General features: G+C 40.2%; 1 protein-coding gene across 8 annotated transcripts in view; it reads right to left on the reverse strand.

The window, feature by feature from the left end:
* Positions 1 to 27,518, reverse strand: part of KLHDC1 (kelch domain containing 1) — a 542,525-nt gene that overhangs the window by 346,046 nt on the left and 168,961 nt on the right. For all 8 annotated transcript variants that reach the window (XM_053697655.1, XM_053697661.1, XM_053697658.1 and 5 more), the window contains 2 exons: positions 5,635 to 5,705; positions 5,353 to 5,470 (listed from right to left, as the gene is read on the reverse strand). In XM_053697655.1, coding sequence (XP_053553630.1) covers positions 5,353 to 5,470; positions 5,635 to 5,705 — 189 coding nt within the window. The remainder of the gene's footprint in view (positions 1 to 5,352; positions 5,471 to 5,634; positions 5,706 to 27,518) is intronic.

The raw sequence follows: 27,518 nt of genomic DNA on the forward strand, positions 1-27,518 counted from the left end.
CTAAGCCAGGTTGAAGAACCAAGGCGCTGCTAGAGCATCTATCAGCGTCGCTTCTGGGTCCCTGGACCTGGATCCGTAACAAGGAAGCTTGGCGTTCTGGCGAGACGCCATGAGATCCAACTCTGGTTTGCCCCAACGATGAATCAACTGAGCAAACACCTCCGGATGGAGTTCCCACTCCCCCGGGTGAAAAGTCTGACGACTTAGAAAATCCGCCTCCAAGTTGTCCACGCCTGGGATATGGATTGCTGAGAGGTGGCAAGAGTGAGTCTCTGCCCAGCAAATTATTTTTGAGACTTCTAACATCGCTAGGGAACTCCTGGTTCCCCCTTGATGGTTGATGTAAGCCACAGTCGTGATATTGTCCGACTGAAATCTGATGAACCTCAGTGTTGCTAACTGAGGCCAAGCCAGAAGAGCATTGAATATTGCTCTTAACTCCAGAATATTTATCGGAAGGAGTTTCTCCTCCTGAGTCCACGATCCCTGTGCCTTCAGGGAGTTCCAGACTGCACCCCAACCTAGAAGGCTGGCATCTGTTGTTACAATTGTCCAATCTGGCCTGCAAAAGGTCATACCCTCGGACAGGTGGACCCGAGACAACCACCAGAGAAGAGAATCTCTGGTCTCTTGATCCAGATTTAGCAGAGGGGACAAATCTGTGTAATCCCCATTCCACTAACTTAGCATGCATAATTGCAGCGCTCTGAGATGTAGGCGCGCAAATGGCACTATGTCCATTGCCGCTACCATTAAGCCGATCACCTCCATACACTGAGCCACCGAACGGCGCGGAATGGAATGAAGAATACGGCAAGCATTTAGAAGCTTTGATAACCTGGACTCCGTCAGGTAAATTTTCATCTCTACAGAATCTATAAGAGTCCCTAAGAAGGAGACTCTTGTGAGTGGGGATAGAGAACTCTTTTCCTCGTTCACTTTCCACCCGTGCGATCTCAGAAATGCCAGAACTATCTCTGTATGAGACTTGGCAATTTGAAAGCTTGACGCCTGTATCAGGATGTCGTCTAGATACGGAGCCACCGCTATGCCTCGCGGTCTTAGAACCGCCAGAAGTGAGCCCAGAACCTTCGTAAAGATTCTCTGGGCTGTAGCCAACCCGAAGGGAAGAGCTACAAATTGGTAATGCCTGTCTAGAAAGGCAAACCTTAGGAACCGATGATGATCTTTGTGAATCGGTATGTGAAGGTAGGCATCCTTTAAGTCCACTGTGGTCATGTACTGACCCTCTTGGATCATGGGTAGGATGGTCCGAATAGTTTCCATTTTGAATGATGGAACTCTGAGGAATTTGTTTAAGATCTTTAGATCCAAGATTGGTCTGAAGGTTCCCTCTTTCTTGGGAACCACAAACAGATTTGAATAAAAACCCTGTCCTTGTTCCGTCCGCGGAACTGGATGGATCACTCCCATTACTAGGAGGTCTTGCACACAGCGTAGGAATGCCTCTTTCTTTATCTGATTTGCAGATAACCTTGAAAGATGAAATCTCCCTTGTGGAGGGGAAGCTTTGAAGTCCAGAAGATATCCCTGAGATATGATCTCCAACGCCCAGGGATCCTGAACATCTCTTGCCCACGCCTGGGCGAAGAGAAAAAGTCTGCCCCCTACTAGATCCGTCGCCGGATAGGGGGCCGTTCCTTCATGCTGTCTTAGAAGCAGCAGCAGGCTTTCTGGCCTGCTTGCCTTTGTTCCAGGACTTGTTAGGTTTCCAGGCCTGCTTAGATTGAGCAAAAGTTCCCTCTTGTCTTGAAGCGGAGGAAGTTGATGCTGCACCTGCCTTGGAATTTCGAAAGGCACGAAAATTAGACTGTTTGGCCTTTGATTTGGCCCTGTCCTGAGGAAGGGTATGACCCTTACCTCCAGTAATGTCAGCAATAATTTCTTTCAAACCAGGCCCGAATAAGGTCTGCCCCTTGAAAGGAATGTTGAGTAATTTAGACTTTGAAGTCACATCAGCTGACCAGGATTTGAGCCATAGCGCCCTACGCGCCTGGATGGCGAATCCGGAATTCTTAGCCGTTAGTTTAGTCAAATGAACAATGGCATCAGAAACAAATGAGTTAGCTAGCTTAAGAGTTCTAAGCTTGTCAACAATTTCAGTCAATGGAGCTGTATGGATGGCCTCTTCCAGGGCCTCAAACCAGAATGCCGCCGCAGCAGTGACAGGCGCAATTGCATGCAAGGGGCTGTAAAATAATACCTTGTTGAATAAACATTTTCTTAAGGTAACCCTCTAATTTTTTATCCATTGGATCTGAAAAAGCACAACTGTCCTCAACCGGGATAGTGGTACGCTTTGCTAAAGTAGAAACTGCTCCCTCCACCTTAGGGACAGTCTGCCATAAGTCCCGTGTAGTGGCATCTATTGGAAACATTTTTCTAAATATAGGAGGTGGGGAAAAGGGCACACCGGGCCTATCCCACTCCTTACTAATAATTTCTGTAAGCCTTTTAGGTATTGGAAAAACATCAGTACTCACTGGCACTGCATAGTATTTATCCAGCCTACACAATTTCTCTGGCACTGCAATTGTGTCACAGTCATTCAGAGCAGCTAATACCTCCCCAAGCAATACACGGAGGTTCTCAAGCTTAAATTTAAAATTAGAAATCTCTGAATCAGGTCTCCCCGAATCAGAGACGTCACCCACAGACTGAAGCTCTCCGTCCTCAGGTTCTGCATATTGTGACGCAGTATCAGACATGGCTCTTACAGCATCTACGCCCTCTGTATCTCATCTAACCCCAGAGCTATCGCGCTTGCCTCTCAATTCAGGCAATCTGGATAATACCTCTGACAGGGTATTATTCATGATTGCAGCCATGTCCTGCAAAGTAATCGCTATGGGCGTCCCTGATGTACTTGGCGCCATATTAGCGTGCGTCCCTTGAGCGGGAGGCGAAGGGTCCGACACGTGGGGAGAGTTAGTCGGCATAACTTCCCCCTCGACAGACCCCTCTGGTGATAATTCTTTTATAGATAAAGACTGATCTTTACTGTTTAAGGTGAAATCAATACATTTAGTACACATTCTCCTATATGGCTCCACCATGGCTTTTAAACATAATGAACAAGTATCCTCTGTTTCAGACATGTTTGTACAGACTAGCAATGAGACTAGCAAGCTTGGAAAACACTTTAAAGCAAGTTAACAAGCAATATAAAAAACGTTACTGTTCCTTTAAGAGAAACAAATTTTGACAAAATTTGAAATAACAGTGAAAAAAGGCAGTTACACTAACAAAATTTTTACAGTGTATGTAACAAGTCAGCAGAGCATTGCACCCACTTGCAAATGGATGATTAACCCTTTAATAACAAAAACAGAATAATAAATGACAAAAACGTTTTTTAAACACAGTCACAACTGCCACAGTCTACTGTGATTGTTACCCTCCTCAAACACGACTTTGAAGCCTTTTGAGCCCTTCAGAGATGTCCTGTATCATGCAGAGGGAAGCTGAATGTTATTTTTATCTGCACAGAAAAGCACTAAAATAGGCCCTTCCCACTCATATTGCAACAGTGGAAAGCTTCAGGAAACTGTCTCTAGGCAGAAATCAAACCAGCCATGTGGAAAAAAACTAGGCCCCAATAAGTTTTGTCACCAAACATATATAAAAACGATTAACATGCCAGCAAACGTTTTATATTACATTTTTATAAGAGTATGCATCTCTATTAATAAGCCTGATACCAGTCGCTATCACTGCATTTAAGGCTTTACTTACATTAATCCGGTATAAGCAGCATTTTCTAGCAAATTCCATCCCTAGAAAAATATTAACTGCACATACCTTATTGCAGGAAAACCTGCACGCCATTCCCTCTCTGAAGTTACCTCACTCCTCAGAATATGTGAGAACAGCCATGGATCTTAGTTACTTCTGCTAAGATCATAGAAAATGCAGGCAGATTCTTCTTCTAAATACTGCCTGACATAAACAGCACACTCCGGTACCATTTAAAAATAACAAACTTTTGATTGAAGAAATAAACTAAGTATAAAACACCACACTCCTCTTACGACCTCCATCTTGGTTGAGGCTTGCAAGAGAATGACTGGATATGGCAGTTAGGGGAGGAGCTATATAGCAGCTCTGCTGTGGGTGATCCTCTTGCAACTTCCTGTTTGGAAGGAGAATATCCCATAAGTAATGGATGATCCGTGGACTGGATACACTTAACAAGAGAAATAAAACCCACCCAATAAACCCTTAAAAAAAGCCAATAGGATTGAGCTCGCATTCTATTGGCTGTTCCAATCAGCCAATAGGATTGAAGCTCAATCCTATTGGCTGATTGCATCAGCCAATAGAATTTTTTCACCTTTAATTCCGATTGGCTGATTAGTGGTTAATAAGTATAATGTAGGTGGCGGCGACATTGGGGGCAGCAGATTAGGGGTTAATAAGTATAATGTAGGTGGCGGCCACATTGGGGGCGGCAGATTAGGGGTTAATAAGTGTAGGTGGCGGCGATGTCAGGGGCGGCAGATTAGGGGTGTTTAGACTCGAGGTTCATGTTAGGGTGTTAGGTGTAAACATAAATTTAGATTCCCCATAGGAATGAATGGGGCTGCATTACGGAGCTTTACACTCCTTTATTGCAGGTGTTAGGCTTTTTTTCAGCCGGTTCTTCCCATTGATGTCTATGGGGAAATCGTGCACAAGCACGTAAAACCAGCTTACTGCAGCGCTGGTACTGGAGTGGGGTATGGAGCTCAATTTTGCTTTACGCTGCAATATTGCCTGCTGACGCCGGGTTTTTGCAAACCTGTAATACCAGCGCTGTAGGGAGGTGAGCAGTGGCAATAACTTGCAAGTTAGTACCGAGCAGCTCTTACCGCAAAACTCGTAATCTAGCCAATAATTTGTTAATTATATTGGTAGATTGTAAATTCCTACAGGAATAGGGCCCTCAATTCCTCCTGTATGTGTTCGTCAAATGTTGTCCTGTCTCTAACAAGTTTTATATCATTGTTTTATCTAAATGAATTCGATCCATGGACAGTGCTGCAGAATATGTTGGCGCTTCATAAATAAAGTATAATAATAATAAAAAATTGGTAATCTTTTTTGTTTTCTGGGGCAACAGTAATGTATATATGGATTTTAATAATGTTTTAATCTCATCTTAAAAATAAGAAAAATACATCATTAAAAGTTTTAATTACTATAGGCTTCCTATTTATATATTGTACTGAATATACTATTGTGCTATTTAGCATGTGTGCCAGATTAATGCACCTTTTCTTTCTTTTGTTTTGCTTTAAGAAAGAAACTTGTGTCTGAAATATTACTACAAATTTTAAAAACATAATGTACCTTATTGCTGTATCCCTTGTCATCATATCCACCAAAAATATAGAGATTACTATTCAGGCAGGCACCGCAACTGCCAGACATGGAAGGAGGCATATCACCATCAGTTATATGCATTGTCCTTAAAAAAAAAAAAAAAAAAAGAAATTACACCAAAAATTCAACATATGATTACAACAAACAAACAATGTACATAGTGTTGATTCATGTTGGCTCTAATAACAGCTTCAGGTAAGGTTTCACATGTGCAGTTGTTTTATGTATAGCTCTAGTATGTAATCTTACCACAAGCCACTGTCAAATTCATAAATCCATATTTCATCATTTGGCAAGTAAACCTCATTTTCTTCAATTGTCTATTAAAAAGAAATAAACAGATTATAACTTATTATGAAAATAAATATATAGCTATTTTTACATTTTTAAGCATTTCTGTTTCAGAAATTTCAGATGCTAGGGTTTTCATTTCCCTCTGTTTTGCTTCTCTAGTTTTTTTAATTAAAAGAATAAAAAGTGTTCATATCCTGAGGCTTTATGTTGCATTTGCCCCCTAGGCTAAAGGTTTCCAGTCTTCCCCTAGTATTTAGAATTTAAATTGAGATCAGCCAAATAAAATGTTAAGTAAAGTGCAATTTTTCACCAAGCCAATAAAAAGTGCTTCAGATAAACATTGAAAATGGCTCATCTGCATGACAATAAATATCAAAATAAATTGTGTTTATTTGTTAACATCCATTCACCAAGATTACAAGTTTTGAGCGCTATAGAGAAATTAACGAACGCAACAAAAGTTACGTTATTTAAGTTTTCAAACAGTCGCCTTTTGCGTGCGATAACCTTAAGCAGCTCTCATTCTATTGGCTAATTCAAATTAGCCAATAGAATGAGAGCTGCTTAAATCCTATTGGCTGATTTGAATAGGCAATAGGATTTTTGCAGCCTTAATTCCTATTGGCTGATTCAATTTTTTCAGCCAATAGGAATGCAAGGGACGCCATCTTGAATCGCGTCCAGTCCCTTGCATTGAAGATTCACTGTGCAGCGGCGACCGTATGAAGAGGATGCTCCGCACCAGATTTCTTCAGGATGGACCCACTCCGCGCCGGCTGGATGAAGATCGAAGAGGCCGCCTGGATGAAGACTTCTTGCCGCATGGATGAGGACTTCGCCGGCTGGATGAAGATAGAAGAGGACGTCTGGATGAAGACTTCTTGCCGCATGGATGATGACTTCGCCGGCTGGATGGATCCTTCAAGCAGGACTTCAACAACTGTAAGTGGATCGTCGGGGGTTAGTGTTAGGTTTTTTTAAGCTTTTTTTAGTTTAGTTTAGGGTCTGGGCAGTAAAAGAGCTAAATGCCCTTTTAAGGGCAATGCCCATACAAATGCCCTTTTCAGGGCAATGGGTAGCTTAGGTTATTTTAGATAGTTTTTTTATTGGGGGGGTTGGTTGGGTGGTGGGTTTTACTGTTGGGGGGGTGTTTGTATTTTTTTTACAGGTAAAAGAGGTAATATCTTTGGGGCAATGCCCCACAAAAGGCCCTTTTAAGGGCCATTGGTAGTTTATTGTGGGCTAGGGTTTTTTTATTTTGGGTGGGCTTTTTTATGTTCGATAGTGCTATTAGATTAGGTGTAATTCTTTATTATTTTTGATAATTTGTTTTTTTTCGTAATTTAGTGTTTGTTTTGTAATTTAGATACTTTTTGTGTTAGGATTTTTTTATTGGTAGTTTAGTTTTATTTAATTCGTAGTTAAATTTTAGTTTAATAATTATAATAGTTTGTTAGTTAAAAAAAAATAATTATTTGACAGGTAAATTTTAATTTAATTTAAGATAGGGAAATTGTAATTTTAATATAAAGTTAGGGGTCGTTAGGTTTAGGGGTTACTAGTTTAAATTAGTTTATTTTGTTGTGGGGGGGCTTGCGGTTTAGGGGTTAATAGGTTTATTATAGCAGCGGTGTGGGCAGACTGCAGATTAGGGGTTAATAATATTTAAATAGTGTTTTTGATAAGGGAGGGCGGCGTTATTTATTATAGTGTTTGCGATGCGGGAGGGCTTCGGTTTAGGGGTTAATAGGTAGTTTATGGGTGTTTAGTGTACTTTGTAGCAGTTTAGTTGAGTTTTATGTTCGAGCTTTGTAGCATAAAACTCATAACTACTGACTTTAGATGGCGGTACAGATCTTGTCGTTTTAGGCTGTAACGCTCACTTTTTAGCCGTACCGCAAAACTCGTAATACCGGTGCTATGGGAATCCCATGAAAAAATATAATTTTTACGTGTGCGGGACTGACGTTGTGGTACAGGCTAAAAGGTATAGCTGCGGGGCTGTTTTAACGCTGAAAATGCCATATTTTCAGCGTTACAAGCCGCAACGCAAAACTTGTAATCTAGGAGATTGTTTGTAAAGTTATTTAATGCTGTGTGACTTTCAGTGCTACTTTCCAATTTGTGTATATATACTGTATATGCTAACTCTTTTATTTTGCTCTTAATCTAGCAGTACTCTTGCAAGAGAGTGCCAGACTTTCTGTTGTGTTAATATTTTTGTTTGGTAATTTTCCCTATAGGTTTTGCACCCATGCTTGACTGGGTTTAACTGCCTGATTCACTAAAAGCTATGTCACCCTTGTTTGTATCTCAATCTAGTTCATGAAAGGCATGAATTGTGTGGTTGCAAGTTAGGGACCCAGGGAAGAGGAGACCTTGACATGGCCCTGGGCCTAGCAACATTTTACCAAATTTTGCTTTTATTCTCGTTGTGTGCTTCCCAGATAACAGATAGCTAATATGTACTCTCAATGAATATCACATTCACATATGAAAAACTATGATCATTACTTTCATAGCTCCCCACTATGGCGGACACATTGCAGACTGACATAACTGTGGCTGGCTTATAGAAGAGAATTATGATCGTAATACTAATGTAGCTAAGCAATTGGGAGCATAGGAATTTTAGGTCTGAGGCATTTACTCTACAAGCTTACTATGGGACACTAAAAAAGTAAACAAGGGCAATTACAGTAGAAAAAATACAATAGTATTCATATGTAATCTTGTAGATAAACTACTTGCACAAAATGATGTGGACTCCTCTACTATTTATTGAATTTATGTGTTTCAGCCTCACCCATTGCTAATGTGTGCATAACATCCATACTACAGAGTTCAGTGCCTTTAAACATGTCATAAGATGCCATCTCATAACATTTCTGCCTAACTAGATCAACTGTAAGTGCTATTATTGTAAAAAGGAAGTGTCTAGGAGCAGCCACAGCCCAGCCACGAAGTGGTACACCACACAAACCCACAGAGAGGGGCCACTGAGTGCTGAAGCTTCATTCTCTTTGTTGAAGGAGCATCAATATATTACTGTGAATTAGCTGAACTCAGTAGGTGAGCCAATGGCAAGAGGCATATGTGTGCATACATCAATCAGCAGCTAGCTCCCACCAGAGTATTGCTGCTCTTGAGCCTTCTTCTTAGGTATGCTTTTCAACAATGGAAACCATGATAATTTAGCAAATTAAATAATATAAGGAAATTGAAAAGTTGTTTAAAATTGCATGCTCTATCTGAATTGTAAAAGTTTACTATTTTGACCTTACTGTCACTTTGATAATTTTACATGAATGGTTGATACGTGCAGGAGCTTGTTTATACAGTATATGTTCCTAATTGGACACAGCAAATGAAGTAAGATAAACTACATTCAAGATGCTTTAAAAGATGTGTGTTATAAACCTGCAAGACAATGCATACACATTTTGATGTGTAAATGAAGAAAATAACTTTAACGTCCCTTTAAACTCAACATACTTCAAATAATCTGAAAGACAGTACCTTATTCAGGAATGAACAGGAACACAAAATTACTAAGGAGAAATTCCCATTTATCAGGGTATGACTTTAGGACTTGGCTAGAATGTGTAAAATAATTTAATTCAGCATTGTTCTTGTTTATGATTTTTTTTTTCCTATTGTGTTTCACTTAACCTGGTCTCCTAACCATTGTTCAAAACCTTTCCTTTGAAGGAAATAGATTACAGATGGAAAAGTTTTTTTTTACTTTTCCGGTTAAAAATAGATCTTTTCATTTTAAGTGACCCACTTTTCTCAGGAACTTGTCTAGTTCCAATAAATCCATCTATCTAAATCTTGAAATAAGATTCAGGGCAAGATTCATGGAGGCTCATTAGGCTGATGAGAGGTTGCATGGTCTCGTGTATGCATATATGCACACACATACATCTGAATTCCAATGCAGGGGAGGATATGTACAAACGCCAACTGGATCAATTGCCATGGTGCTCCTTAGTATGTCACATAGAATGTTCCATAAAAAATACACTCGCTGGTCTTTGCATAAAACATAACATTTATTATGCATAATTTAAAAATAGCATAACGTTTCGGGACCATTACGGCACCTTTGTAAAATACTCTAAATGATTTATAGATAGAATCTAAAAACAATTATACACACTGCCATTACCTTGTGTATATACACTCACCGGCCACTTTATTAGATACACCTCTTCAATTGCTTGGTAACACAAATTGCTAATCAGCCAATCACATGGCAGCAACTCAATGCATTTAGGCATCTAGACGTGGTGAAAACGACTTGCTGAAGTTCAAACCGAGCATCAGAATGGGTGTCAGGGTGCCAGGAATCAGACTGAGACGAGAAGTGCAAAAATAATCACACCATTATTAATAACAAAAATAATAAAAAGTCCACAAGTCAAACAACAAGCCAGGAGTCAAAGCCAGAGCTGGTAGTCAGACGAGCCGAGTCAGAAGTCAAAGCAAATAGTCAGACGAGCCGAGGCAGGAGCCAAAGCGAGTAGTCAGACGAGACGGAATCAAGAACAAGGAGAACAGCAGAGTCAGGAACAAGCCAGGGATCAGGAACCAGGAGGGACATCAGACAGCCAGGTAATTCACAGGAACTGGAACTCACAAACAGGTCTGAGACAATGCAAGGGCAAAGCATACTGAACAGAGGCCCTTTAAATAATAAGTGATGACATCACAATTCTGAGACCGCAACCTGTCTAACACGGATGATGTACAACAGTCTGGCCATAAGAGGGCCTGCAGGAAATGAGCAGCATCACACACTCTGCACCAGACTCAGCAAGAGAGGTGAGTAAAATGGCTGCCAGCAGCACATGGCAAACAAAGCAGGGAAAAAACCCTGACAGTACCCTCCCCTCAACGACCCCTCCCCCGCGGGGGGACAAAAAGCTTATTGGGGAAACGGCATGGAAGGCACGGAGGAGGGCGGGAGCATGAACATCAGAGGAGGGAACCCATGATCACTCCTCCAGACCATAGCCCCTCCAGTGAACCAAATACTGTATGCGGCCCCTGGACATACGAGAGTCAATAATGCTGCTGACCTCATATTCTTCATGGATGTCAACAGAGATAGGATGGGGACGAGGCAAGACAGTGGCAAACCGATTACAAACCAATGGTTTCAAGAGGGAGACATGAAAAACATTGGATATGCGCAATGCAGGAGGAAGGTCAAAAGCATAGGCCATAGGATTGACCCGTTGGGAGTATTAGAAAAGGACCAACGTAACAGGGAACCCGTTTATTAGAAGGCACACAAAGGTTCAAGTTGCGGGAGGACAGTCAAACCCTCTCACCAACCTGGTAGGAAGGTGCGGGCAGACGCCTACGATCAGCCTGAAACTTTTGGAGTTGCATAGAACGATGAAGGCAATCCTGAATCTGCACCTACGTGGAACCGAGTTGCCGGAGATGCTCCTCCAAAGCCAGAATACCCTGAGACATGAATGAATCGGGCAATAAGGATGGTTGAAACACATAATTTGCCATGAACGGGGATAACTGGGAGGAAGCATTAATAGCATTATTACGAGCAAACTCTGCCCAAGGTAACAGTTCAGACCAATTATTGTGGTGATCTGAAACATAGCAACGGAGGAACTGTTCCAGAGCTTGATTAGACCGTTCCACAACCCCATTGGATTGAGGGTGATATGCCAGGAGAAGGAATGCTGGATCCCCATTTGAGCACAAAAGGAACGCCAAAATCTGGAGACAAACTGGCTACCCCAGTCCGACACTATCTCCTTCGGTAACCCATGTAAATGGAAGACCTCCCGGGCAAACATTGAAGCAAGCTCCTGAGCAGTAGGCAGCTTCTTCAAGGGAATGCAATGTGACATTTTAGAAAAACGGTCAACCACCATTAGGATAACAGTATTGCCATTGGAAACAGGGAGCTCGACAATGAAGTCCATGGAAAGATGTGTCCAAGGACGCTTACCATTAGCAATAAGTTGAAGAAGACCCACAGGAAGACGTCGAGGAGTCTTATTCTGTGCACAAACTGAGCAGGAGGCAATAAACGCAGCTACATCAGAACGAAGACCATTAAGAAAAAAAAAATGGTGGGTGGAGCTAACTCTCGAGCTGAACGGTCGCACATCACAATAGCTCCGGCTATACTATCCATAAAAAAACAAGCTTGGCGACCGTTCTAGCCCAAATAATCCACCACTATTGAAAATTGGGGAACCCAGACGACGACATACAAAGTGTAAGACAATAGCTGGACAACACTTCGCTGTCTAAACACCTTTATACTACCGACTAGGATTTCTTATAGCGGCTATTTGCTGGCCCACATGGAAACTGACAGGCGGAACGAGACCGTCTAACGGCCAATTCGCTACCTTCCATTGAGTCACTAAATCGAGTGGCATTGTTGTTTGGACTTTGAACATGGGGACGAGAACTGATCCGTTATTTACCGGTTTAAGCTCGCAATTGGCAGACCACTTCAGGAGTCTCATCGAGGAGTTAGAAGCTGCATGCGCTCCTGCCCTAGCTACTACTACGAGCGCTAATCTCATGCAGGTAACCCAGAAACAGGTCACTATACCGGTAGCTAGTTTTTCAGAATGCTCTTATACCTTTGGAGCTCTGGATGGTATCCATATCGGGCTAACAGCTGATCGCCAAATCACAAGCTGTTCTGAGACCAGAAGATTTCTACACGAAACCCCTCACATAGACCGGATGACTCTGCATGATCCTACAGCTACGACATGAACTTATTAGGGAGCTATGGACTGTCTACCCCAATAGCCGAGCGGACCCCCCTGCTTCAAGTGCCCAGGCTGCCTACTTTGTCACAGGATAACATGTTTAGTGAGGTGGATGCCCCGTTTCTGAAGAGCAACGGATGTGGAGGGTTATTCTGCTACCTCAGTGGGGGGTGTCCCGGCAGTACAATGGTGAGTCTCCCCACTCCAGATCTGCAGAGCAAACACAATGCTCAGATTGTTTGTCTCAGTCTTCTGAAAGGACATTCTCATAAGACTGGAGTGAGATACGTACTTAAGATAGGAGTTGGCTAAGTACCCGGTAGTACTCACAATCCCAACAAGTGGACCCAAATTGTTCAGTTTTTTCTTAGAACTTTAGCCGCTGATTTGTTGGAGGACTTATCACAACTGTCTCTTTGTTTTTGTTATATTATTAATATGCAGGTATATGCATTAATATGCAGGTATATTTACATGAAGCTAACTAGTTGAATTATATATGCCAGTAACTTAATTTCTAAAAACTTTACTATGCTATGGTATTAAGTACAATATTTAAAAAAAAAAAAAAAAAAGCCTAAAAAACGCCCTCAAAACACATAACTAGGAAACTAATATTCCTTTATGCTGCATACTCTGCTCCTCACTATATAGAGAATTTGGTCTTAATACTCTATGTTACTAAGGTTATAGATCTTGAATACATTGCATTATGTGAGTTCCTTAAACAGAAATGTGAAGTTAAGTCTCTGAACATGACTTCATAAGTTTACACTATAGTACTATGTCAGGTAAGATCCTTTATTTTGAAGGGAAATTATCTCTTCCTATGGGTATGGGGGCTTTGTCTAGTCGCTACTTATGATGCAGAGGGTTGCTTATTACCCGTAAAGTTGTATAGGTTATAGGATAAGCTCTGTTTGCCTACTACACTCTCTTATAGGATCTGTGGTGCTCAGTGTTAGGTATTAATAGGACTTATGTATTATATCTTCTTCTGACAAACATGAGTTACCCTTTGAATTAATTTACAGGATTCTACCCCTTTAGCACTATACAACTTAAATCCTATCTCTGGTAAGCACTAGTATTGTTATCTACTCATTCCCATGGGTTAGGTTAAATATTGGTAGGCACAGAAGGCCTTCTGAGATGTAGAAAATGCATTGTTAGGCCGCTCCCAGTTCTAACCTTCTTACAACGCTCTAATCTAAGTTTATATTTATTGATAAAGCACCTAGTTAACTTATATTGGGCTTTTTAGAGTTATGGTTTCCCTGATGCAGTACCTCTGTATCTCTTGTTTGGTGGCACTAATTTAATTTATGCAAATGGTGTGCTGTCTGCGGCCGGGACGGCATACTAGGGTCTCACTATAAAACACAGCCAAAATAATATTTGAGATGGTACTTATACAATTTCATAGCCCCAGGTCTTCGACATTTATTAATAACCGCACACTCAACCCATAATAAACAAGTGCACTATAAACCCAGAGGTACACAAATATCTAAATGCCGAGGATTCACGATAGTGTCTATTGGGGCCATTGGATTATATTTAGTTAGATGCCTAGCATTAGTGATCTCACTATGCATATAGGGGTAACATCCATTATTTCTGCTATTCTCTTCTCATGTTTGTAACATATTGTATTCTGATTAGCTAAAAGTACTTAATGTTTAGTTTTTCTTTTTGTTCTTGACTAACCTGGATGTTTTTGGATTTGAGCTGGTTATCTCTACTTTCAAGAACAGTACAATTATGCTCTCCTGCAGTTTAATAATTAATCTCCTCTTACTTGAATAGGAAGACATGTTTCCTCACTTCTCCTAATACATAGCAACCAGTAACAATGATTATCAGCCTCATCTGCGCACTTAAAAAGTTAGCTTGTGAGCCCCAATATACCCTGCTAGATTGCACTGAGCTAGCGGCCGCGATGACGGCTTGTACCCCGATATCATCTAGTCCCCTCATACAGGCACATATGATAGCACAATATAGCAGACTATAGCTAACCAGTGATATATTATATTGTATACTGTGAAAGAAATCAAAATATATCATAGCTTTCCCCCTCTATACACTGTGCTGATAGGAGATATCCTTACCTGCTTGGTATTCAAAAGTTTAGAGGCCCAAAAAGTCTTTACCAGTCTGGCAACCTAATTGGCTCCACCCCCCATTTTCCCCTTTTTTCTCCCTCACCTCATCTAGAGCGGCTTTTGTCCGTTGATTTTCCTTTCCCCAAAAACTAAGAAGCCAACCCCCCTAGCCCCATACTATCTAGAATAGATAAACCAATGTATATTCTCTAAGGCAATGCGGGGATCATTCCTCCTCTTCATATAATATAAAACTTAGGTTACACTATACCCTATGAGAAACTCCTACAGACATACTAGGTCCATTCACTGTGGACTACCATTCCCACTTACTAGCTCCATGTTATAAATTGTTTTGCCCTTTTTACAAACGAGTGGAATTATAAACTAGGCTATATACTATATAGGTATTGGTACTACACTTTTCCTGAGATTTACAGGATTTATGTCTTGAGTTATTACCACTCTGTTTTATTGCTATTTTTATACGCTAAGAATGTATGTCTCATTACAATGTTATTATTGTTCATGGGTGAATCTTATATGTAACGTCTTGTACAACCTCAATAAAAATTATTATTTTTTTTTTAACCCCTTAACGACTGAGGACGTGCAGGGTACGTCCTCAGAAAAAAGGCAGTTAATGCCTGAGAACGTACCCTGCACGTCCTCAGTGTGGAAAGCAGCTGGAAGCGATCCTGCTCGCTTCCAGCTGCTTTCCGGTTATTGCAGTGATGCCTCGATATCGAGGCATCCTGCAATAACATTTTTAAGCCATCCGGTGCAGAGAGAGCCACTCTGTGGCCCTCTCTGCACCGGAGATCGGTTGCTCCCTGTGTTGGTGGGTGGGAGCCGGACCGGGAGGCGGGTGGCGGCCATCGATGGCCCTGTGGAAGTGAAGGGGGGCGGGATCGTGGGCGGGGGTGGCTGGGGGCGCGCACGGGCGCGCGCGCGTGCACGGGAGGGTGGGGGCGGGCGCGTGCACGGGGAGGGAGCGGGTGGGAAAAGCTACACTGCCCAATATTATATCAATAAAAAGATAAAAAAATCGAAAATGAAAATAATCAGCAAGGTGGTGGGGGTTTGTCTGTGGGGGGTGGGGGGGGGGGGGAAGCTACACTACAGAAAAAAAAAAACAAAGGAAAAAAAAAACACTTTTTATTGTAAACTGGGTACTGGCAGACAGCTGCCAGTACCCAAGATGGCCCCCAATAAGGCAGAGGGGAGGGTTAGAGAGCGGTTTTGGGGGGGATCAGGGAGGTTGGGGGCTAAGGGGGGGATCCTACACAGTAGCATATGTAAATATGCTAAAAAAAAATTTCATTTTTTTTTTAAAACCCTTTTATTTTAGTACTGGCAGACTTTCTGCCAGTACTTAAGATGGCGGGGACAATTGTGGGGTGGGGGAGGGAAGGGAGCTGTTTGGGAGGGATCAGGGGGTGGGATGTGTCAGATGGGAGGCTGATCTCTACACTAAAGCTAAAATTAACCCTGCAAGCTCACTACAAACTCCCTAATTAACCCTTTCACTGCTAGCCATAATACACGTGTGAGGCGCAACAGGATTTAGTGGCCTTCTAATTACCAGAAAGCAACGCCAAAGTCATATATGTCTGCTATTTCTGAACAAAGGGGATCCCAGACAAGCATTTACAACCATTTGTGCCATAATTGCACAAGCTGTTTGTAAATGATTTCAGTGAGAAACCTAAAATTGTGAAAAATTTTACGTTTTTTTTAATTTGATCGCATTTGGCGGTGAAATGGTGGCATGAAATATACCAAAATGTGCCTAGATCAATACTTGGGGTTGTCTACTACACTACACTAAAGCTAAAATTAACCCTACAAGCTCCCTAAAAGCTCCCTAATTAACCCCTTAACTGCTGGGCATGATACACTTGTGGTGCGCAGTGGCATTTAGCGGCCTTCTAATTACCAAAAAGCAACGCCAAAGCCATATATGTGTGCTATTTCTGAACAAAGGGGATCCCAGAGAAGAATTTACAACCATTTATGCCATAATTGCACAAGTTGTTTGTAAATAATTTCAGTGAGAAACCTAAAGTTTGTGAAAAAATTTGTGAAAAAGTGAACAATTTTTTGTATTTGATCGCATTTGGCGGTGAAATGGTGGCATGAAATATACCAAAATTGGCCTAGATCAATACTTTGGGATGTCTACTAAAAAAAAATATATAAATGTCAAGGGATATTCAGGTATTCCTGAAAGATATCAGTGTTCTAATGTAACTAGCGCTAATTTTGGAAAAAAATGGTTTGGAAATAGCAAAGTGCTACTTGTATTTATGGCCCTATAACTTGCAAAAAAAGCAAAGAACATGTAAACATTGGGTATTTCTAAACTCAGGACAAAATTTAGAAACTATTTAGCATGGGTGTTTTTTGGTGGTTTTAGATATGTAACAGATTTTGGGGGTCAAAGTTAGAAAAAGTGTGTTTTTTTCCATTTTTCCTCATATTTTATCATTTTTTTTATAGTAAATTATAAGATATGATGAAAATAATGGTATCTTTAGAAAGTCCATTTAATGGCGAGAAAAACGGTATATAATATGTGTGGGTACAGTAAATGAGTAAGAAGAAAATTACAGCTAAACACAAACACCGCAAAAATGTAAAAATAGCCTTGGTCCCAAACGGACAGAAAATGGAAAAGTGCTCTGGTCACTAAGGGGTTAAAAAAAAAGAATAAAAAAGAATAAAAAGTCCACAAGTCAAATAACAAGCCAGGAGTCAAAGCCAGAGCTGGAAGTCAGACGAGTCGAGTCAGAAGTCAAAGCGAATAGTCAGACGAGCCAAAATAAGGAACAAGGAGAACAGCAGAGTCAGGAACAAGCCAGGGATCAGGAACCAGGAGCGACGTCAGACAGCCAGGTAATACACAGGAACTGGAACTCACAAACAGGTCTGAGACAACACAAGGGCAAAGAATACTGAACAGAAGCCCTTTAAATAATAAGTGATGACATCACAATTCTGAGACTGCAACCTGTCTCACACGGATGATGTACAACAGTCTGGCCATAAGAGGGCGTGCAGGAAATGAGCAGCATCACACACTCTGCCCCAGACTCAGCAAGAGAGAGGTGAGTAAAATGGCTGCCAGCAGCACATGACAAACAAAACAGGGAAAAACCCTGACAATGGGGAATAAAGGGGATTTAAGTGACTTTGAACATGGCATGGTTGTTGGTGCCAGACGGGCTGGTCTGAGTATTTAAAAAACTGCTGATCTACTTGGATTTTCACGCACAACCATCTCTAGGATTTACAGAAAATGGTCCGAAATATCCAGTGAGCGGCAGCTGTGTGGACGAAAATGCCTTGTTGAAGTCAGAGGTCAGAGGAGAATAGGCAGACTAGTCCGAGATGATAGGAAGGCAACAGTAATTCAAATAACCACTCATTACAACCAAGGTATGCAGAATACTATCTCTGAACGTACAACACATTGAACCTTCAAGCAGATGGGCTACAGCAGCAGAAGGCCACACCGGGTGACACTCCTGTCAGCTAAGATCAGGAAACTGAGGCTACAATTCACACAGGCTCACCAAAATTGGACAATAGAAGATTGGAAAAACGTTGACAGGTCTGATGAGTCTTGATTTCAGCTGTAACATTCAGATGGTAGGGTAAGAATTTGGCGTAAACAACATGAAAGCATGGATCCATCCTGCGTGTATCAACGGTTCAAGGTGCTGGTGGGGTTGTAATGGTGTGGGGGATATTTTCTTGGCACATTTTGGGCCCCTTAGTACCAATTGAGCATTGTTTAAATACCACAGCCTACCTGAGTATTGTTGCTAATCATGTCCATCCCTTTATAATGGCTACTTCCAGCAAGATAATGCACCATGTCACAAAGCTCAAATCATCTCAAACTGGTTTCTTGAACATGACAATGAGTTCACTGTAGAGAATTATAGCTAAAAGGAGCGCTGAGAAAACCTAAAATAGGAGTCTCTGCTAGGTAGAGTCAAAAAGGGTTCCAATGAATTAACTTTAAAAAATGTACATATTTATTATAACAAAAATTAAGCATTGGCAAATCCTAAATCGTAATATACCTTAATCGATTAATTATCTGGTTACAAGAAATAAATCACAAGAGTTTGGTAAACAGTGAAAATAAAGATGAAAAAATTAAAAAATATGAAAAAATAAAAAATATATATAAAGTGCAATTGCTCCAAAAAAATATAGGCCTAGATTTAGAGTTTGGCGGTAGCCGTGAAAACCAGCGTTAGAGGCTCCTAACGCTGGTTTTAGGCTACCTCCGGTATTTGGAGTCACTCAAAAAAGGGTCTAACGCTCACTTTTCAGCCGCGACTTTTCCATACCGCAGATCCCCTTACGTCAATTGCGTATCCTATCTTTTCAATGGGATTTTTCTAACTCCGGTATTTAGAGTCGTGTCTGAAGTGAGCGTTAGAATTCTAACGACAAAACTCCAGCCGCAGAAAAAAGTCAGTAGTTAAGAGCTTTCTGGGCTAACGCCGGTTCATAAAGCTCTTAACTACTGTACTCTAAAGTACACTAACACGCATAAACTACCTATGTACCCCTAAACCGAGGCCCCCCCACATCGCCGCCACTCGATTATTATTTTTTAACCCCTAATCTGCCGACCGCCACCTACGTTATCCTTATGTACCCCTAATCTGCTGCCCCTAACACCGCCGACCCCTATATTATATTTATTAACCCCTAACCTGCCCCCCACAACGTCACAGCCAGCTACCTACAATAATTAACCCCTAATCTGCCGACCGCAAAGCGCCGCTACTTAAGTTATCGTTATGTAGCCCTAATCTGCTGCCCCTAACACCGCCGACCCCTATATTATATTTATTAACCCCTAATCTGCCCCCCTCAACGTCGCCTCCACCTGCCTACACTTATTAACCCCTAATCTGCCGAGCGGACCGCACCGCTACTATAATAAAGTTATTAACCCCTAATCCGCCTCACTAACCCTATAATAAATAGTATTAACCCCTAATCTGCCCTCCCTAACATCACCGACACCTAACTTCAATTATTAACCCCTAATCTGCCGACCGGAGCTCACCGCTATTCTAATAAATGTATTAATCCCTAAAGCTAAATCTAACCCTAACACTAACACCCCCCTAACTTAAATATAATTTAAATCTAACGAAATTAATTAACTCTTATTAAATAAATTATTCCTATTTAAAGCTAAATACTTACCTGTAAAATAAATCCTAACATAGCTACAATATAAATTATAATTATATTATAGCTATTTTAGGATTAATATTTATTTTACAGGTAACTTTGAATTTATTTTAACCAGGTACAATAGCTATTAAATAGTTAAGAACTATTTAATAGCTAAAATAGTTAAAATAATTACAAATTTACCTGTAAAATAAATCCTAACCTAAGTTACAATTAAACCTAACACTATACTATCATTAAATTAATTAAATAAAATACCTACAATTACCTACAATTAGTCCTAACACTACACTATCAATACATTAATTAAATACAATACCTACAAATAACTGCAATGAAATAAACTTAACTAAAGTACAAAAAATAAAAAAGAACTAAGTTACAAAAAATAAAAAAATATTTACAAACATAAGAAAAATATTACAACAATTTTAAACTAATTACACCTACTCTAAGCCCCCTAATAAAATAACAAAGACCCCCAAAATAAAAAATGCCCTACCCTATTCTAAATTACTAAAGTTCAAAGCTCTTTTACCTTACCAGCCCTGAACAGGGCCCTTTGCGGGGCATGCCCCAAGAAGTTCAGCTCTTTTGCCTATAAAAAAACACACATACAATACCCCCCCCCCAACATTACAACCCACCACCCACATACCCCTAATCTAACCCAAACCCCCCTTAAATAAACCTAACACTAAGCCCCTGAAGATCATCCTACCTTGTCTTCACCTCACCGGGTATCACCGATCGGTCCTGGCTCCAAAATCTTCATCCAACCCAAGCGGGGGCTGGCGATCCATCATCCGGTGGCTGAAGAGGTCCAGAAGAGGCTCCAAAGTCTTCATCCTATCCGGGAAGAAGAGTAGATCCGGACCGGCAACCATCATCTTCCAAGCGGCATCTTCTATCTTCATCCGATGAGGACCGGCTCCATCCTGAAGACCTCCACCGCGGACCCATCTTCATCCGGCGACGTCCAACTGAAGAATGACGGTTCCTTTAAGGGACGTCATCCATGATGGCGTCCCTCGAATTCCGATTGGCTGATAGGATTCTATCAGCCAATCGGAATTAAGGTAGGAATATTCTGATTGGCTGATGGAATCAGCCAATCAGAATCAAGTTCAATCCGATTGGCTGATCCAATCAGCCAATCAGATTGAGCTCGCATTCTATTGGCTGTTCCGATCAGCCAATAGAATGCGAGCTCAATCTGATTGGCTGATTGGATCAGCCAATCGGATTGATCTTGATTCTGATTGGCTGATTCCATCAGCCAATCAGAATATTCCTACCTTAATTCCGATTGACTGATAGAATCCTATCAGCCAATCGGAATTCGAGGGACGCCATCTTGGATGACGTCCCTTAAAGGAACCGTCATTCTTCAGTTGGACGTCGCCGGATGAAGATGGGTCCGCGGTGGAGGTCTTCAGGATGGAGCCGGTCCTCATCGGATGAAGATAGAAGATGCCGCTTGGAAGATGATGGTTGCCGGTCCGGATCTACTCTTCTTCCCGGATAGGATGAAGACTTTGGAGCCTCTTCTGGACCTCTTCAGCCACCGGATGATGGATCGCCAGCCCCCGCTTGGGTTGGATGAAGATTTTGGAGCCAGGACCGATCGGTGATACCCGGTGAGGTGAAGACAAGGTAGGATGATCTTCAGGGGCTTAGTGTTAGGTTTATTTAAGGGGGGTTTGGGTTAGATTAGGGGTATGTGGGTGGTGGGTTGTAATGTTGGGGGGGGGGGTATTGTATGTGTTTTTTTTTACAGGCAAAAGAGCTGAACTTCTTGGGGCATGCCCCGCAAAGGGCCCTGTTCAGGGCTGGTAAGGTAAAAGAGCTTTGAACTTTAGTAATTTAGAATAGGGTAGGGCATTTTTTATTTTGGGGGTCTTTGTTATTTTATTAGGGGGCTTAGAGTAGGTGTAATTAGTTTAAAATTGTTGTAATATTTTTCTTATGTTTGTAAATATTTTTTTATTTTTTGTAACTTAGTTCTTTTTTATTTTTTGTACTTTAGTTAGTTTATTTCATTGTAGTTATTTGTAGGTATTGTATTTAATTAATGTATTGATAGTGTAGTGTTAGGTTTAATTGTAGGTATTTTATTTAATTAATTTAATGATAGTATAGTGTTAGGTTTAATTGTAACTTAGGTTAGGATTTATTTTACAGGTAATTTTGTTATTATTTTAACTATTTTAGCTATTAAATAGTTCTTAACTATTTAATAGCTATTGTACCTGGTTAAAATAAATACAAAGTTACCTGTAAAATAAATATTAATCCTAGAATAGCTATAATATAATTATAATTTATATTGTAGCTATATTAGGATTTATTTTACAGGTAAGTATTTAGCTTTAAATAGGAATAATTTATTTAATAAGAGTTAATTAATTTTGTTAGATTTAAATTATATTTAAGTTAGGGGGGTGTTAGTGTTAGGGTTAGACTTAGCTTTATGGGTTAATACATTTATTAGAATAGCGGTGAGCTCCGGTCGGCAGATTAGGGGTTAATAATTGAAGTTAGGTGTCGGCGATGTTAGGGAGGGCAGATTAGGGGTTAATACTATTTATTATAGGGTTAGTGAGGCGGATTAGGGGTTAATAACTTTATTATGATAGCGGTGCGGTCCGCTCGGCAGATTAGGGGTTAATAAGTGTAGGCAGGTGGAGGCGACGTTGTGGGGGGCAGATTAGGGGTTAATAAATATAATATAGGGGTCGGCGGTGTTAGGGGCAGCAGATTAGGGGTACATAAGGATAATGTAAGTAGCGGCGGTTTACGGAGCGGCTGATTAGGGGTTAAAAATAATATGCAGGGGTCAGCGATAGCGGGGGCGGCAGATTAGGGGTTAATAAGTGTAAGGCTAGGGGTGTTTAGACTCGGGGTACATGTTAGGGTGTTAGGTGCAGATGTAGGAAGTGTTTCCCCATAGCAAACAATGGGGCTGCGTTAGGAGCTGAACGCGGCTTTTTTGCAGGTGTTAGGTTTTTTTTCAGCTCAAACAGCCCCATTGTTTCCTATGGGGGAATCGTGCACGAGCACGTTTTTGAGGCTGGCCGCGTCCGTAAGCAACTCTGGTATCGAGAGTTGAAGCTGCGTTAAATATGCTCTACGCTCCTTTTTTGGAGCCTAACGCAGCCTTTATGTGGACTCTCAATACCAGAGTTATTTTTATGGTGCGGCCAGAAAAAAAGCCGGCGTTAGCTACGCGTGTCCTTACCGACAAAACTCTAAATCTAGCCGATATTTTTTAAAAATGAGTGAAAAAATCCAAAATATCAAAATTATAAAAATAGGTGTACACCTTAAAAATCTTAGTGTCAATATCCTTGTGGGTAATATATGTGAAAAAATGTGAAAATCGTGAAAATTGTATATAAAATGTGAAAAGTTAATTATGAATAGTCTCCTGTTGTAGAAATCCGAAACTCTTCTAGGTGATGGTTTATATCCAATTATATCCTTTTTGGGATGTTGTTAGTGGTAATTAGCTCCTAATGTTCCTAATGTTCCATTAGTTGAAATATGGTTTTCAAAATTTCTTCATTATCCTAAATCAAAAATAAAAATACATAGTGCAATATTACTATTGAAATGTGGCTAAAATGGTAAAGAACTCACCAGATAGGGACCTGAGCCGTAAATACCAGTGTATCGTCTACGCGTTTCAATCCTACTGGATCTTTCTCAAGACTGGTATGGCTCTGTGTAATTCCTTGTCTTAAATAGGCTGTTTGGTCCCAAAAGAAAACCGGCAAAAAAATTGCGCCAAAAATGCGCTACTTCCATTGGTCCGTTTGGACCCGGAATTTGTATCTCTTAATGATAGTATGCTGATCCGGATGTTTTTATTACACCGGATTTAGGCTACTGACTTCCTGTACTTCTATTGTGGTCCTCTGCTAGAACTCGTAATCGGAACTGGTTGCTCTAAGGAACGAAACCGGAAGTGGCATTCAACGTATGACGTCACTTCCGGAGTTTTGTTTTCTATTTGTAACAATTGGGGGGAAAGACTCCCTATAGCGGTATAGTGGCTCAAGTCTTTTATCAGGAGTTCAATTACCTTACATGATATAGCCACAGATTTCTGGATAACAATCTAATTATACTGTTATAATCTAAAATATACGAATGTCCTTAAACACACTGATGCTCCTAATTGTTGTATACATAAAAACACATTAAGTAGATGTTAATAACACACATTTAGCAGATGTTGAAAATACACGTTTAGCAGATGTTTAAAACCACACATTTGCCAAATGTTTAAAATGGATATCAAAATGAAATTGCAATGTGTCTATTAAAAACATCTGCAAAAAACATTATAACAGGTAATTTAAAAATATTATAACAGATATTTAAAAGATAATTTAAAAAATTATTTAATTTTTTTTTATATAAAATACCAATAAAACATTATCTAAAATTGATATATATAAATTATACATACACTTTGCTTACTATAATGTTTAATGAAGCCACATGTGATGTTTGACTGAATTAAAAATAAAAATAAAAATAGATAATTAAAAATAGATAATTAAAATTAATGATATCTCTTAAAGGAAGCTATATAATTTCTATTATCTATTAGACGGTATTAGAGTGGTAAGTCCATAGAGAGGTCCTTATTTTAGAAATCTTAAAAAGTCCCAAAAATGTAAAAGAAATCTAAAAACTTCTTAAAATCTTGTAAAAGGTTATTAAAGGAGAGTGTTGATAAACAGGGAGATATTATTATAAAATTGTTGCAAAGTTAGAGTAAAATTTAAAGTTAAAATTAAACTTAAAAGTTGGAATTGGAGATATAAAACAAGGTTATGGCTCCTCTTATAATAGATGTAATATTTCTGTATTGCCATTGAAACCCTTGGGGAATACACAATCTAGGTTAAAAATCCATTTGGACTCCTCTCTCAAGAGTGACTTTTCGAAATCCCCTCCTCTCCAATTCTTCCTAATTTTACTTATTCCCATATATCTAAGAGTTTTGTTGGAACTATCGTGGACTTCTTTGAAATGTTTATATAGGGGAAAATCATCCTTTTTCCATTTAATCTGTAGCAGGTGTTCTCTTATGCTGTCTTTGAGTTTCCTGGAGGTTTGACCTATATATTGAAGTCCACATCCACACTCTATTAGATATATAATGCCGCTATCTTGGCATTTGATCATATCTCTTATGTTAAAAACCTCTCCTGTTGTTTTAGATTTAAAAGTCCTTGTTTTTCTACCATGTTTACACGCTTTGCATAAGTGGCATGGGAAAAAACCTTTTAATTGTTGACCTAAAATGTTGTTTGTTCTATTATTCGAAGTCTTTGGGACACTTGGTGTAAGAATGTTTTTCAAATTTCTTGTCTTCCTGTAGATAAACCTGGGTGTTTCGTTCAGGTCTTTTCCAATGATGTCTTCCTTTAAATAGTGCCAATTTTTTCTTATGATGTTTTCGATTAGGAATTGATTCTCACTATATTCGGTTATGAACGGTACCTCCAATCTTGTAGTCTCTTCACGTATTTTCTGTTATTTATATTGTAACATCGGTTTCCTGTCCATGTTCTCGATTTCTTCTATGGTTTTATCTATAGTGTTCTCTTCATACCCCCTTTCAAGGAATCTCTTCTTTATAATCTTTGACTGTTCCCTCCATTTCTTGACATCCGAGCAGTTTTTTCTTATCCTCATCATTTGACCTTTAGGAATGTTGGTCTTCCATCTCTGGAGGTGGCAACTTGTTTGGTGGATATAGTTGCAACAATCCACTTCCTTGAAATATGTTGGTGTAGATATCTTGCCTTTCTCCACATATATGTCTAAATCTAAAAAATGGATATTCTTCTTACTTAGTTCGTAAGTAAATCTTAAATTTGCGGTGTTTTTATTCATTACATATAGTGTGTTCCAAATCTTCAATACTCCCCTTCCACACTATTAGGATGTCGTCTATATACCTTCTGAAGAGGACCAGGTCTGCACCTGCTGGGCAGGATTCCCAGAAAAGGTTCTCCCATTTACCTATATACAGGTTTGCATAACTAGGCGCAAACCTGGTCTCCATGGCAGTACCGCAAATTTGGTTATAGAATTTTCCTCCATCGTAAAAATAGTTATGCGTTAAAATAAAGTGGATGCTGTCTAAAATGAACTCTCTCTGATAAGGACTTACTCCATCGTCTTTTTCTAAAAAATAATTGTCTGCCTCTATACCCAAATTGTGTGGAATACTTGTGTATAGGGCAGTCACATCACATGTGGCTAAAATATAGTTCTCTCCCCATTCAAGGTCATTCAATATATTGAGGACCTCAGTAGAGTCCTTAAGATAGGAAGGGAGATCTTTAACTTACTTTTGAAGTTTCTTGTCGATATACTCTGATAAATTACAGGTGATTGAACCAATGCCCGATATTATAGGTCTCCCCGGAGGGTTTGTTTTGACTATGTATTTTGGGCAAATAATAGAATACAGGTATTCTAGGATGATTTTTCCTGATATACCTGTATTCTTGTTGATTCAATATTCCTTTACTCTTGGCGGACATAAGCATACTATCCAAATCTTTTTTAAAAGATTCTGTAGGATCTTTTGTTAACACCTTGTATGTATCAGAGTCACATAGGATTCTATTATCTATCATCTCAAACTGGTTTCTTGAACATGACAATTAGTTCACTGTACTCCAATTGCCTCCAGTCACCAGATCTCAATCCAAAAGAGCACCTGGTGAAACGGGAGATTTGCATCATGGATGTGCAGCCGACAAATCTGCAGCAACTGCATGATGCTATTATGTCAATATGGACCAAAATCTCTGAGGAATGTTTCCAACACCTTGTTGAATCTATGCCACGAAGAATTAAGGCAGTTCTGAAGGCAAAAACATAAATTATGCTTACCAGATAATTTTCTTTTCTTCAGATGGAAAGAGTCCACAGCTGCAATCATTATTTTTGGGAAATAAGAACCTGGCCACCAGGAGGAGGCAAAGACACCCCAGCCAAAGGCTTAAATAATCCTCCCACTTCCCTCACCCCCCAGTCATTCTGCTGAGGAACAAGGAACAGTAGAAGAAATATCAGGGTGAAAAAGATGCCAGAAGAAGAAAATACAGACGCCCCACCTAAAAAATATGGGTAGGGAGCTGTGGACTCTTTCCATCTGAAGAAAAAAAAATTATCAGGAAAGCATAATTTATGTTTTTCTTCATAAATGGAAAGAGTCCACAGCTGCATTAATTACTTTTGGGAAAACAATATCCAAGCTACAGAGAACACTGAATGCCAAGACGGGAGGGTACAAGAGGCGGCCAATTCTGAGGGCACCAGGCTTGAAACCACTACCCACAAAACCCTGCTTCGTCCGAAGCTGAGAACCTAGAAGTAAAAGGCCCTAAGGACACTGACCCGCAGATAGTCCGGAAGCCTAGCTAGAGACCACAAAATCAGACTCAACTGAGCAAACAGTCCTCCAGGAGACACCATCGCCCAGCGGTCGGCCCCCAGCCACACACCCCTTACTAGCGAAGGGAACACCAGCCCAAAACTCCCAAAAGAACAGGGCAAGGAAAAGCCAAAGGAACCCAAAAGACACCACAAAATTCCATAAAGGAAAAAAAAACCAGAACGAGCCCAGCTCGCAAAGACCCAAACAGGACCTCTACAAACACGGGGAGGCAACGCCCAGACCAACTGAAATACA

Source organism: Bombina bombina, chromosome 1 (assembly GCF_027579735.1).
Source record: "Bombina bombina isolate aBomBom1 chromosome 1, aBomBom1.pri, whole genome shotgun sequence".
Taxonomy (NCBI): Eukaryota; Metazoa; Chordata; class Amphibia; order Anura; family Bombinatoridae; genus Bombina; species Bombina bombina.